This window comes from Daphnia pulicaria, chromosome 6 (assembly GCF_021234035.1).
Source record: "Daphnia pulicaria isolate SC F1-1A chromosome 6, SC_F0-13Bv2, whole genome shotgun sequence".
Taxonomy (NCBI): Eukaryota; Metazoa; Arthropoda; class Branchiopoda; order Diplostraca; family Daphniidae; genus Daphnia; species Daphnia pulicaria.
The window spans coordinates 3,657,598-3,670,356 of record NC_060918.1 but is presented as its reverse complement, the minus strand read 5'-3'; the positions used below and the strand labels follow the sequence as shown (position 1 = coordinate 3,670,356).

Here is a 12,759-nt window from a genome sequence, read left to right as displayed (position 1 = left end):
CATTGATGAGTGGATATTTGCGTTGCCTTGAGTTGAACCAGTTCCGGTTCATACTTTTGCTTCGCGTCTTGAAGTCCGTGCGTTTCCGTTTGGAAATTTGCCATAATCTCGTTAAAGTGTTTTTCTTCCTTTTCGTTCTTCTCCATCAGCACTTTCTCTAATTCTGCAATTTCTTTTGTATTTTTTTCGGGGATTTTGCTCAACTCTTCAAATTTGGCCTTCTCGCTCACGATGGTTTCTTTGGCTTTTTTGCGGCTCGTGTTGATGAGACGGTAGTCTTCAACCATCTTCTCGTCATCTTTAATCAAACTCGCCATTTTTTTCACGGATTTCTCTAGCTTCCGGCTGGCTTCTTCGTACTCTTTGGAGTATTGCTTAACCTCTTTATTCTTTTCGGATTTGAACAAAGTCAATTCTTCTAGTCTGGTCTTCAAATCGCCCATTTCTTCGTTCACCTTTTCTTTCTTTTGTTCACTGTCGGCGATCACTTTCAAGGATTGATGAGTGTAGAGCTAATTGAATAATAAACAGTGTAACGTTTAAATGCAGTAAGATTAACCTATAACTTATTTCTTACTTGCTGGAGATTGTATTTAAACTGTGCGAGATCATTTCCAACTTGATATGAGCCACTGCTTCGTTCTTCGGGGCTTCAAGTTCATCCTTTTCATTCTCCACCAGCTTAACGCGATTAAGCTTCTCAGTTCTTAGGGTGTTTAGCGATTCTACTCTTTGACTGAGTTCCTCGGTCGGCTGTTTGTACCTATAGGCCTATCAATGGCCAGCAAATAGTGATAACATTTTACCATAATTTGATTATAAACAATAACTGCCTTGAAGTTCCCATGATGTCTTCTAAAAATTCAAGCATGCCACCTTCATGCTTATTAGGGGCTTTTGGTTTCATCTGGCAATCTTCTCTACCTCTCCTTGTAAGATGAGAAATCTGTTGTGATTAAGATCAATACCTTGATTTCTCAAAAGTTTGGCAACATGTTTAAACTGGACTAGTTTTCCGTTGATTTGATAAAATGACAAATTATCCTGCATGTTAAAAAAAGATGTTTGTTGGAATGAAGAAAATATAGTAGATAAAAATGACACAAATAGTATTCTTATTACCTTGAAAGTTGTTCTAGAGACAACAAATTGTGACCCAGGATCATCCACATTAAATTCATCGTCATTAATATCTTCAATCATCTGAAAGTGGACAACTACCGAGCAACTTTAATCATTTGGATGGTTTTCAGAATAAAGTATAAGGACTGCTACACTTTTGGATTGAATTTTGTTGGCACGATAACCAAAGACATACAGCATGGAGTCAATGACATTGCTTTTCCCACTGCCATTAGGACCAATGATGGAAGTGAAACTCTCGTGAAATCGACCCAACACTTGTTTCCCAGCATAACTTTTTAAGTAGACGTTTTCAATGTGGGTGATAACTAATCTTGGGCCACTGGCATCTATTGTAAGAGATGGGGCTGGCGCTGGGGGGATGAAAATATCCCCAAAGTACATTCCACCCTCATTTTGATCATCACTATCTTCATTGATGACATCAGCATCTGGATCCTTTAAAGTTTCAGAAACAGGTTTGTGTGTTTTCTTCTGGTGCTTATTCACAACATGATCCTCATTACATTCCAAGTTCTAACCTATTTTTTCCAGGTGGCATGGTGTTTTAGATGTGTTTTTTCTCTGGAGGACCTGTCAAGAAAAAGTATGGTAGAAATCTCTAGTAACCATAGTTTACTTGTCTACGGGAAATTTGAATAAACGCATTAAATTATAACTCTAAATTTAGGAATTTTCCACTTTAAAATATACCATAGAGTAAAAAAAAAAAAAAAAAAAAACTAAGGAGTTGAAAGGGAGTTGAAAGTGACTGCTGAGAGTGACGCATACCCTCCGTCTTAGAAAAATAAAAGAAGAGGACGACGCATACCCATACCGGCACCTTCACTTTTTAAAAAATCTACAAATCTTTTCACTTTCTGAGTTTTTCACAAGTTTTTGTTGATAAGTAGAAAGAGCTCTTAGAATTTGCAATGTCTGAAAATATTGGAGAAAATTCGGAGCATTCATCGATAGTAGTGAATCTGTGTGAAAAGTAAGTTAATTAGCAAACAATACTTTCCAGATGAGAGTGCCTAACTTCTGTAATTTTTTCAGGTGTGGATTTATGCACAATTCAGCAGATTCTGCTTGCGCTCTCCCAACAGTTTCAAATAAAACGGGGAACAAAAATTGGAACTGATGAAGGAACTCGATGGAAAGCAAGGTAACCTAAAATTAATCTCAGTCAATTCGAGTAATTTGAGTTAAAAAATTATAGCCTACTTTTCTTTTCCAGACTTTCAAGAGCATACTTTAGACACTTTTGAAGTATTTGAAGAATTCTCAAACCTTGATTCTGATGGTTAGTTTCTAACGACTTATAAAAAATTAAAACTTAAGTTAATAATCTAAAATAATGATATAATTTTCACCCTTTCAGATTCAAAATACAGTCTGAAAGCTTGAGGAAGAAAATATTGAATTTGCTAAAAAAGCGAAACTTGATGCCATGAACTTCACTTACTTCGATGGCCAGGATCAACTGAGTGAAGATGGTGGTGATGGTGATGATGGTGATTTTGATTCTTCGGGCGATGAAGATTACGGAGACGATGGAACATCCAATGAAAACAGTCTGTGCAGCAGCATGTCCAACTGCCCAGTTTTGTTCACGACTTAAAACACATTTGATTACTGTAGCGTTTAAAGATGAAATTGAAAACCGTGCTCGTCGGGAAAAGCGCCTTTGAACATATTTATGGAAAAGGTGCTATAGAAGTTTAATACATTATTATTATTTATTATTATTCTTTGTGCCCTCCCCCCCCCTGGTGTTAAGGTAATACTCTGGAGGGGGTCGGGCCTGTCTGTCTAAAATCATATCTCGAACAAGTCAGTCGAAATACAATCAGCGTCACAGTCTCCATACTAGTGTCATCTTTATTCTTTACATCTTAAATTCGGTAAGGTATATTAAGACACGATTCCTTCCGAACATGGTCCTTCGAAACCTTCTTTTGAACCGGTATATTTTGTGAATCTGATTGAAACAAGAACGCTCGAGAACGCCTTTCGGCAAAGCGTTCATTTCACAAGTTTCAATCATCCCCTTGAAAGCTCTTTAAAAATGGTTTTATCAGTTAAGCAATGGTACCTAATCAAAGAATGTGTGGAGAAAAACCCATTGTCCAGGGTGGCTACGTTATGGAACATTCGAATGCACGCTAAAAGTTTAAATCAACAGCAATCGGTCGATAGAGAAATGTTGAGTGAACTGAATTTATCATCCTCTCCAACTTATGGATTCTCTTCAGACATTATTCACAACCCAGATCTCTACGAAGAAGTAAGTTCTATTCTTACTTTAAACACAAAATTAAAATATTTAATACCCTAACATCACCTAACTCAGGTACATGACCTGAGCTTGACCGACCCAGGATAGGATGACAACTTTGGACCAACCAACCCAAGGTTGAACAAGATCTACAGACAGAGAATTTTGGATCCCTCCATGCCGGAAGAATATAGAAGAAAAATGGATGTGTTGAGCTCTATTCACCCAAGATTGATCACTGTGGAAGAAATCGCTCCACAAGTGATCAATGGAGTCCTTCACTATGAGAAAGCTTACAATGTCTCAATAACTAAAGAAGAATTTGCTATCGAAATCGAATTTGTAAGTTAAAATACAATAAACTTAAAAGCAAGGAATGTGAAAAATAATTTGCCTTCTTAGGTCAACGTAAAGGGGATTCAATCTTGGAAACTGATCCAAGAAATGCCACAAGCAAATAAAAGGAGACGCCTACAAACCATCTAAAGCGAAAACAGCCCAACATTGAAGCACCAAAAATTGTTCCCATTCGATTGTAAATCAAATTAAAAAACTGTATGTACTTACATCTCATGTATATAGTTTTAGGATGCAGTAAACTCGTAGAAATTACAAACCTTTTTACCGCATAACTTATTTTGACAATATTTTGCTAACTCTTCACAGACATCACTTTGAAATACATTCAACATGGATCATCACAAAATAAATTTCTACCTTTGTCAATTGTAAGTATTTTAGTAACCTAACATGCTTAAAGGAAGCTAAATTTAGATTAAATTTTAAGGTTTGGACACCTCCACCAATCTATAACCACCCCAGTGTGCCCTGGTAAGTAAAACTTAAATCTAATGAGAAAAAATAATTTCATAACCCAATGTTTTAATTCTATTTAGAATTGGGAGAGGAGGAATTAGTTGATGATAGATCTGTCGATTTTGATTACCCTGATGGAGCTGATATGGAGTACGAGGGAGACCAACCCCAATTTGATGACTTTGACATAATTGGTAACTAAAATTGTTATAGCTTTAATTTAAAAAACTAATTCATACCTTTACAGATGAAAACGAAGAAATGGAGGAGACTGGGGAGAGTGGTAGTGATGATTCAGGCGAAGAACCTGCTGAAAGTTCATCAGGTAAGAATGATGAGGGTAGCCTAAGCGAAAAGAGAAAGTTTTAATTAATTCAATTTCAATTTTAGAGAACGAAGGGCAGCCTGAAGCAAAACGCATGAAAGGGGAATGAAAAAATTAACATCTTGAAAATCAAATCTTCACTAAATTAAAATCCTTTTTTCATGTCCCCATTTTTTTCCATTCGTCCACGTTTTTTTCCTTTTTTTTCCATTCGTTCATTTTCAATATTTTTTCTCCATTTTTTCCTTTTTTTCCATTCGTTCTTTTTCAATATTTTTTTCCATTTCCATTTTCAATAATAATTATAAGTTCCATATGTGCCATTTTCACTAATTTTGAAATAAATAATTTCGAACTAATCAACTCTTCTGAACGGCTGCTTCATTTTTTAATGTCGAAATACAAAAAGTTAGTTTGAATTAACAATAAAGGACAGACCGTAAAAGTGAGAGTGAAATTCTTTTTTGGAAGTAGGCCTAGTTTGTGATTTGTTATAATTATAAATAATCACCAATAGTTAATGATAAATTTTTTTATTGACAGTTCCTAAAGATTGGCAGACAATCCAAATGGCCGTTCGAGTTCAGCCAGTAGGCCTATTATTTCAAAAGAAAGATGTCGAAATTCATTGGTCTTGGTCAGAAGGTGTGGTATTTCAGTGTCAACCTGGTACCTCGAAGAGAATCGGAAATCCCTACTTATTTGATCAAGTTTTTGAAACAGAAACTCAAAATTACCAAATTTTTACTAAATTGGTTCAGCCCCTTATTGATTCTGCTATGAATGGGTTTAATGTAACAGTTTTGGCATATGGGCAAACAGCATCTGGTAAAACATATACTATGATGGGCAGCCAAAACGAGCTTGGCATTGTTCAATTGGCTGTTGATAGAATCTTTATTCTCATCGAGCAGTATCCTGAACTTACTTAGATGTTCTTACATTGAAATCTACAACAAAACCATTTCTGATCTACTCTCTTCAAATCCACAAAAGCTAAAAGTACAAAAACTGGCAGAAGGTCATGTTGTGGTCCACAATTTGATTGAGACTAATGTGAACACCCCTGATGCTGTTCTCAAGCTAATGCAACAGGGTAACAAACAGCGAAAAGTAGGAGGAACAAGTATGAATGAAAGAAGTTCTAGATCTCAACTATCTTCAGAATAATTGTGGAAAGTTTACCTCGTGATGAAGCTGATCGCTCTGATGCTGCTGTCATAGTATCACATATCAACTTGGGTATGATATTTTCTATTATGTTTTTACATATATTTGTTAAAGAGCAATGTTTTTTTCCCGCAGTTGATCTTGCTGGTTCTGAAAAAGCTTCCCAGACCAACGCCACTGGTGATCGCTTTTGAGAAGCCTGTGCTATCAATACAAGTCTGTCTGCCTTGAGTTTGGTAATCAAGCAGCTAAGTGAAGGCGAAGGGTTTGTTAACTTTCGTGATAGCAAGCTAATCTATATTTTACGTGCATCACTGGGTGGGAATGCTTGTACTGCCACCATTTGTAATGTTACTCCCACAGTCCTGGATGAGACATCCTCATCTCTAAAGTTTGCTTGTAGTGCAAAAGCTGTACAGAACCAGCCTCAAGTACATGAAGTTCTCTCCAATCAGGTGTGTTAACAAAAAACAATTTTAAGTTTTAACAGATCACCATAAGTAACTTTTTAACATAAATATTTTTTAAAAATCAGGCCCTATTACGCAAGTACAACTACATCAAAGATTTAGAGAAGAAACTGAAGGAGAAGGAACTGGAAAAGAAGCCTGAAGCAATAGAAGAAATGCGACGACTTCTTCAGGAGAAAGATATGAAAATCAATGAGCTGAAAGAACAGCTTGTCGTTTCGAGTGACGTAGTATCCGGACGAGCAGAAAGTAGTCTTACGGTAAATAATATTAAATGATAGAACGACTCGTAACTAATTTTTCCTTTCATCAACTTTACAAAGTGCCCAGCGAAGTTTGCGGCGAATGACATGGGGAGGTAATCGTTTCAAGCAAGAATTAAATTTGCTCGGTCCAGCAATTTTTGAAGTGAACACACCCCCGGTTCCATGTTCGGAAAAAGTTTCACGAACAGGTGATTTATTTATTATTTCTTTACCTTACATGGAAGTATCTTTTATCTTCCCTGTTTATCTTCCCTGTGTTGGCTGTTAAATGAAGTGAGAATATTTTTATTTTCGTCTATAAATGAATTATTTCTTTTCATTTTGTAGTTGTACAAGTATTTGCAAGTCGCCAGCGCATCAGCAACACCAGACGCTCTGAAACGCTTGATGAGGTAGCCCCAGAACTCGAGGATCTTGACTCGGAGATATTTTTGCCAGCTGAAATGGTCTTCAGTAAAGGCCACAGTCCTATTGCTAAAGTAGACGTAGCAACAATGACAGATATCAGAGAATCGCCATTCAAACAGCCTGCCTTGCCTTCTACCCCTCTTCCAGTTTTGCGTGAGCAATTACAGCGAATGCGCATGTCGTTATTTAATAAGGAACAAGAAAGTGAAACTCTGAGAGAAGAATTAGAAGACTTGAAGAATTTTACACGATTAGAGCAGGATATTGGCGTTCATGCACTAGCTACAGCTAAAAGCGTTGATCCCCTGGTATTTATTTCAATCTCGTATTATTTGTCAACCACCCCTTAATCACTCAATAATATAATTTCTTTCCCTGTTCAGGAATCGGTCGATAAGTTACATCGAGCTCTGCAGACGGCGAATGACATGGAAGTGTTGTACTTGGATACACACCGTAAGCTAAGCGAACTCAAAACGGAATTTCAAACAAAAGAAGCTGAACACGAAAGTGAAATCCACGCGATGCAAACTGACCACAAACTGCAAATCGAAACCAAGCTCACCGAAAAGAAGCGTCTCGCCAAAGAACTGGTGAGAATACAATGTCTTCCTTACAGCCGATGCATCAGTAATTGAGTTTGATATGTTAATTTTTCTCAGGCTGATCTCAAGGATAAATTCGAGCTATTAGAAAAAGATCATTACGAAGCAGATACTTATCTTCTAGTAATTAGTGAGCGACATGCTAAGCGAGAAGGTGATCTTCGTGAGACTCTTCAAGTATTAAAATCAAATGTCTATTATTGAATTTTTATTTTATCATTGTTATTCTTTCTTATTTGTAGGAAGCGTGGGGACAGTTGGAGCTTCTTGGTCAAGATCCAAACGCAATTAAAGAAAACTATAATGCCTAGCAGAAGCTAACGCAAGTGGAGCAAGAACTTCTCGAAATGTAATATTGAATTATTCGTTTAATCTCTTTTCAACTTGATAGTAAAGTGTTTTATTATTTACAGGCAAAAGCTCAATAGTGATGCTCAATCTCGAATTGCTTCCCTTACGGAAGAGTTGCGACAATTCAAAGAATCTGCTGTGCCAGTACCGAAAGCCTCAGTTAAAGGCGACGATGACAGGCATAATAGTTGTCTGACCGGAATGTGCATGGCAGATGAATTGCGCGATGTTTTTATGAACCAGGAATGTTCTTTCGGTTCTCGCTCTATCAACCGAACCCGCAAACGTCCTAGTTCAATTTTGTCTGTTGCGCTGGCAAAGATGGATCAGTCAGCATGCATGTTGGACTTTACCGAACACGAAATTGAACCCAGAAAAAAGACCCGACTATCGATACAGTCAGACGTGTCTGAAGAATTGGATATATCAGAAGTCAAGGAGATTCGTGAATATCTCGTTGAATTACAGGTATATAATTGTTTTCGTTTATTACATATTACTTTTGCTGATCCGTTTCGTAATCATTGTAGTCTGTGCTGGTACGTTACGAAGCTGATTACGAAATTCTCAGTCAAGAAAAAGAACAACTGAACAGCCAACTTCTCAACGCGCAAACCGAAATAGAAAGCCTCCGTGAAGAGAAAAACAAAGTCGAGTCAGTAGTAAGACTCCAAGATGAAGAAAACTTTGCTAAAAAATCAGACACTTCAGAAGAAATGTTGGATTCCAGTTGTTTCGTTGGCGAACCGTCGATTTCAACTTCCGTAATCGACATGGAACAGTCGTGCGAGTCAGACGATCAGTTCCTTAGTTTACGGGATCAGTTTACAGACACGCGTGGATCGTCCATTTCCACCGAAATTTCAGAAGCTGCAGCACAAAGAAAGGAAAAAGTAGAACATTCCAACAAAATCAAGCAGTTAGAAGAAGAATTGGTCCAACTGAATGAGAGACTTGAACTACTTCAACAAGATGTCGAAGAAAAGACTTCTGCGCTAGAAGAGAAACAACGTTCCATTAAAGCTGCCCAATCGACTATAGAGGTTCTGGAGCAAGACGGAGAACGGCAGAATTTACTGTCAATTCTCGACAAATTGAATGAAAACATGCGTTTATTAAGTGAGGATTCTACTTTGGTGACCAAAGAGTTGGAAACAACCCGCCAAACTCTTGAAGAAATTCGTGCTGAAGCTCGTGCATTATTCGTCGCAAAGGAACTTCTGTCGACTTGAAAAAGCAAACGAAGATCTCGAAGCCGCCCGTACTGTACTACTTGATTCAGTGGATCGAGTAGCCCCTCCAAGTCAGGTGGATCAAGAAGCTAATGTGAGGTATGAAAAAACTCTTGAGGATCTCAACCTTGCTCACGATCGCGTCAACGCACTGGAATCTGAGTTAGAACTCAAAACAACTGAACTCAACGCCGCTCTAAACGCTATCCAGCAAGCTCGCTCGAAAGTAGATGAACTGGAAGAGAGTTACGCGGAAAAAAATAAACTTGAAGAGCTTGTTGAAAAATTAACTAGTCAACTCGACGGTCTGCAAGATGATTTAGATTTGAAAATTCAAGAACTCAATGAAGTCCAAGGAGTAAAACAAGAGGTTCTTCTCCGAAATGAAGTGTTGGACGCAGATGTTGAACAAAAGAAGCTTGAGATCAATCAAGCACAAGCAGAATTGGTCGAGGTGCGCTTGAAACTTGAGGCTACTGGTGCTGAACTTGAAAGAGCGAAGCAGGATCTCCAAGAAAGCTGTGCAAGAACTGAAGAACTCGTTCGTATGAACGAACAGTTAGAAAGGGAGAAGAAAGACGCTGTTGCCTCGAAGGAGACAATTCAAGAGGAGCTTCGAATCAACGCTGATGCAGCCTTGGAGAAAGCTCGACTATCAATGGATGCAGTACACCGTAATGATTCTGAAGTGCATGCACTGCAGGATTCACTGGAAAAAACTCGATCTCAAGCCCAGCACCTCCAGTCGTCTAATGAAGAACTTTTGAGTGAATTGAATCTGGCCAAGACAAAAATTGACGATCTTTACAACGATTTACAGTCAGCGAATGCTGCTCTTTCTGCTCTCAACGAAGAAGCTGCTTCAAGAAATCAAGATTATTCAGCTGAATTGAACAGGAAGACGCAAGCTATCCAACAATTGGAAGTCACTCTTAAAGAAACTAAACTTCAATTAACTGAGCTCCAGTCTATGCAAGAAGTCGTTCAAACTGAACTCAATGAATCGAAAAGACGAATTATTGACTTGGAAGAAAATTTGGAATCGGAATGCGACGCTCGTGTAGCAGTTCAACGTGCTACCGCAGAAGCCGCTTCCGTTGCTGCTGTGACGCTTCACGCGAATGTTGAGGAAAAGGAGAAAATTGACCGAGAACTTCTGGAATATCGTGAAAGAGTCGCTAGGCTAACTCTGGAACTAAGTCATTCCACTTCCGCATTGGAAGCCGCAAAAGCCGAAGTACTTCAGCTGGAGAATACTAGCCGCACTGAGCGAGTGCCGCGCGAAGAGCTTCATGCGTTAACTTCAGAACTAAAGGAGGCACTTCAACGAGTGTTTCAGTTGGAAGAGTCACTAGAAGAAAAATCGACACAGTTAAACGTCTCCTACCAGAAACTGGAAGCGGCTCAAGCTAGGATTCGCGCTCTGGAACAAAATGAAGTAGCTGTCTTAAATCAAGCAGAATCTTTCGAGTGCACTATTAAAGACCTATCAGCTAAAAATGTGAGCCTCAATGAAATAGTTGCCCAATTCCAGTCCGATCTTCAGTCAAAGGAAGCTGAGCTGATTAACCATCGCTCGATGACTCAAAATATCGCTCTGCTTGAATCCCGTTTACAAGATGTAGGTGGTGAAACAGCCCAAATGTCTCGTATCATCGATGACAAAACAGAAGAAATCTTGCGCTTAGAAGGAGAACTGGCTCGATTACACGAGCGGCAACGGGAGCTGGACGAAATCCGGATTTCTCTCCAATCTATGCAAAGTGTCAACAATGACTTGGTCGCGGAGCTGAGCGACAAAGAAAACCTTAATATCGATTTGCGTAAAAATCTGGAGAACAGCACCCAAAGATTTGACTTGTTGCATTCAAAGTTGGAACTAGTTCAGACGGAGAAATCGTCTCTATCAGAGCGTGTTCTGTTGTTGGAATCACAATTGGAATGCCAAGAACAAGAAATTGGAGACCTCCGCCAGGGACTCGGTGAGGTACACAACGAGCGTGGATTATCAACTCAACTAAAACACCGTCTCAATTCATTGCAAGCTCAATACGACGACGCCGTCAGTCAGTGCCAGCAACTAAGATTAGCAAGAGACGAAATTTTGACGCATCAAGAGCAATCAAGAGAAGAAATATTGCGACTCGGTTCTAAACTACAAGTGATAGCTGAAGAGAAGTCATCGTTGGAGCAGTACCGAATTCTGTCCGAGTCACAGAAAGAAGCCATCCTTCAAGATTATCAAACTGTTAAGAACGCGCTGACTGAGAAAGAAAACGAACTGCATATCGCGAAGCGTCAATGGGATGAATTGAGCAACCAAGTGAGAATGTTGAATGATCAAATGGCAGAGGTGCGGACGAAAGCAAATGCACTGGAGTCCAGTTCCAAGTTCAACGTCAATTAGAAGAAACTGTTGACAAGCTGAAACGGGAACTTGTCGAAACCCGTTCGAAAAATGAAATCGTACATTTAAATTTCGAAACAGAAGAGGACCATCGCAAGAAAAAGATTGAAAGGCTGGAAAAAGAGCTAGAAACTTTAAAGCAACAGGTTAGTCCATTTATAGATCATTTGTTTGTTTTTTTCATTAAATAATACTTCGATTTTATTTCTTATAGTATGTGAAATGCAAAGAACAACTTCGGTTGCTGCGTGATCGGCAAAACGAAGACGGTACAGTCAGCCTCCCAAAGCCTCGCCTTTCAATCGTTGTGGAGTCAATATCCAATCAAACCGATCCAATTGCTGACAAAGGGTTTGGCGTAAGTCTTCATTTCACTTCGAAGAGCTTTCTTGTATAAAATAAAATTAATTCTTGCATTATATTTAATTTATAGTTCCGTTGGCAAATGGATCAGTACGTTTCAGACAACGAAAGACTGCGGAAAAAAGTCTCAGAAATCGGTAAAAGAATGGAATTTTATAAAGAAAAACTGATCAAGTATCGAAATCTGTACTTTCAAACGACCGGCCAAGACCCTCATGGAAGGCTGTCGAGCAGTTCATCCAACCATTCGTCGCAGCCAATGCAACGCCATTCTTCTACTTCTTCCAATTCTTCAAATTGCAGAGAAAATGTTGCAGGTAATTAAACGTTATTAGAATTTAGATGAACCATCATTTAAATTTCTTTTCTTTATGACAGATTGCCCCAATGTTGATTTGGAACGAAACCCAACCCGAAAAACTTTGGCTGCGTCTGCAGTTCCTGCATCGAAAAGCTCCCAACCTGTAGCAGCACTACAAGCAGCGCATCAGGAAGAGGCGAAAGCTCGAGTATCAACTGGAGTTGCAAAGCCTGCGATGACCGCATCTTCATCGACCCGCTGGTCCGACGGAAAAAAGGAATCTTTAACTAAAGAGGAGATGGAGAAAATCAACAATTGCAATCCTAGTTAAAAAGATGTTTGAACTTTAATTTTGTTTATTCAATGTTCATTCCGTAAATTTTAACTCAATCCCTTTTCCTCTTCATATTTTATTCTTTTTTTCATATTTCAATTAATAAAATGAGGCAACTTTTTTTTAACGATTTTTCTACAGTTGCGTTCTGTCGTCATTTTAAATTTGAATTCACTTTTCATCACTTTTCGAGAACATTTTATATCTTTGGGGAGTCTCCGGGAGTCTCATCAAAATAATAAAGACTTCCCTCTTTAATAAAGAGGAAAGACGAAGTATTTTGCATGCCCGTTATTATCAATCTGCTG

General features: G+C 38.6%; 3 protein-coding genes and 2 long non-coding RNA genes across 7 annotated transcripts; 4 read left to right on the top strand and 1 right to left on the bottom strand.

The window, feature by feature from the left end:
- Positions 1–169: 169 nt before the first annotated feature.
- Positions 170–1,662, bottom strand: LOC124342477. Of its 2 annotated transcripts, XR_006918835.1 has the most exons (4): positions 1,123–1,662; positions 969–1,044; positions 578–771; positions 170–512 (listed from the first exon to the last, which is right to left on the bottom strand). It is a non-coding gene; the product is annotated as an uncharacterized LOC124342477 (long non-coding RNA). The 2 variants fall into 2 exon arrangements; XR_006918834.1 differs by having other exon boundaries at positions 578–1,044.
- A 570-nt stretch (positions 1,663–2,232) lies between these two features.
- LOC124342504 lies at positions 2,233–4,641 on the top strand. Of its 2 annotated transcripts, XR_006918886.1 has the most exons (5): positions 2,233–2,290; positions 2,363–2,428; positions 2,507–3,412; positions 3,479–3,745; positions 3,806–4,641. It is a non-coding gene; the product is annotated as an uncharacterized LOC124342504 (long non-coding RNA). The 2 variants fall into 2 exon arrangements; XR_006918885.1 differs by having other exon boundaries at positions 2,507–3,745.
- Positions 4,642–5,113: 472 nt separating this feature from the next.
- On the top strand, positions 5,114–6,014 carry LOC124341675 (kinesin-like protein KIN-7L). Its single transcript, XM_046794607.1, is given in 4 exon segments — positions 5,114–5,213; positions 5,398–5,694; positions 5,697–5,786; positions 5,850–6,014. Coding segments are annotated over 4 exon segments (546 nt in total). The 3' UTR covers positions 5,909–6,014.
- Positions 6,015–6,038: 24 nt separating this feature from the next.
- On the top strand, positions 6,039–9,250 carry LOC124341674. The gene is made up of 9 exons (XM_046794606.1): positions 6,039–6,059; positions 6,250–6,444; positions 6,506–6,638; positions 6,778–7,166; positions 7,242–7,451; positions 7,521–7,640; positions 7,706–7,812; positions 7,877–8,282; positions 8,345–9,250. The coding sequence occupies exons 1-7, from the start codon at positions 6,039–6,041 to the stop codon at positions 7,772–7,774; spliced, it is 1,137 nt and encodes a 378-aa protein (XP_046650562.1). The 3' UTR covers positions 7,775–7,812; positions 7,877–8,282; positions 8,345–9,250.
- LOC124341671 (paramyosin-like) lies at positions 8,016–12,584 on the top strand. The gene is made up of 6 exons (XM_046794602.1): positions 8,016–8,282; positions 8,345–8,857; positions 8,961–11,599; positions 11,684–11,811; positions 11,887–12,133; positions 12,195–12,584. The coding sequence occupies exons 1-3, from the start codon at positions 8,016–8,018 to the stop codon at positions 11,451–11,453; spliced, it is 3,273 nt and encodes a 1,090-aa protein (XP_046650558.1). The 3' UTR covers positions 11,454–11,599; positions 11,684–11,811; positions 11,887–12,133; positions 12,195–12,584.
- Positions 12,585–12,759: the final 175 nt, after the last annotated feature.

Bases quoted from the DNA above. Each gene is read 5' to 3' on its own strand.
- LOC124341674 (XM_046794606.1), top strand. From the start codon at position 6,039: ATGCTTGTACTGCCACCATTT. The intron at 6,060-6,249 runs GTAATGTTACTC...TTTAAAAATCAG, and splicing joins TGCTTGTACTGCCACCATTT to GCCCTATTACGCAAGTACAA. The intron at 7,167-7,241 runs GTATTTATTTCA...TTCCCTGTTCAG, and splicing joins CTAAAAGCGTTGATCCCCTG to GAATCGGTCGATAAGTTACA.
- LOC124341671 (XM_046794602.1), top strand. From the start codon at position 8,016: ATGTGCATGGCAGATGAATTGCGCGATGTTTTTATGAACCAGGAATGT. The intron at 8,283-8,344 runs GTATATAATTGT...TAATCATTGTAG, and splicing joins AATATCTCGTTGAATTACAG to TCTGTGCTGGTACGTTACGA. The intron at 8,858-8,960 runs GTTCTGGAGCAA...TGGTGACCAAAG, and splicing joins CTGCCCAATCGACTATAGAG to AGTTGGAAACAACCCGCCAA.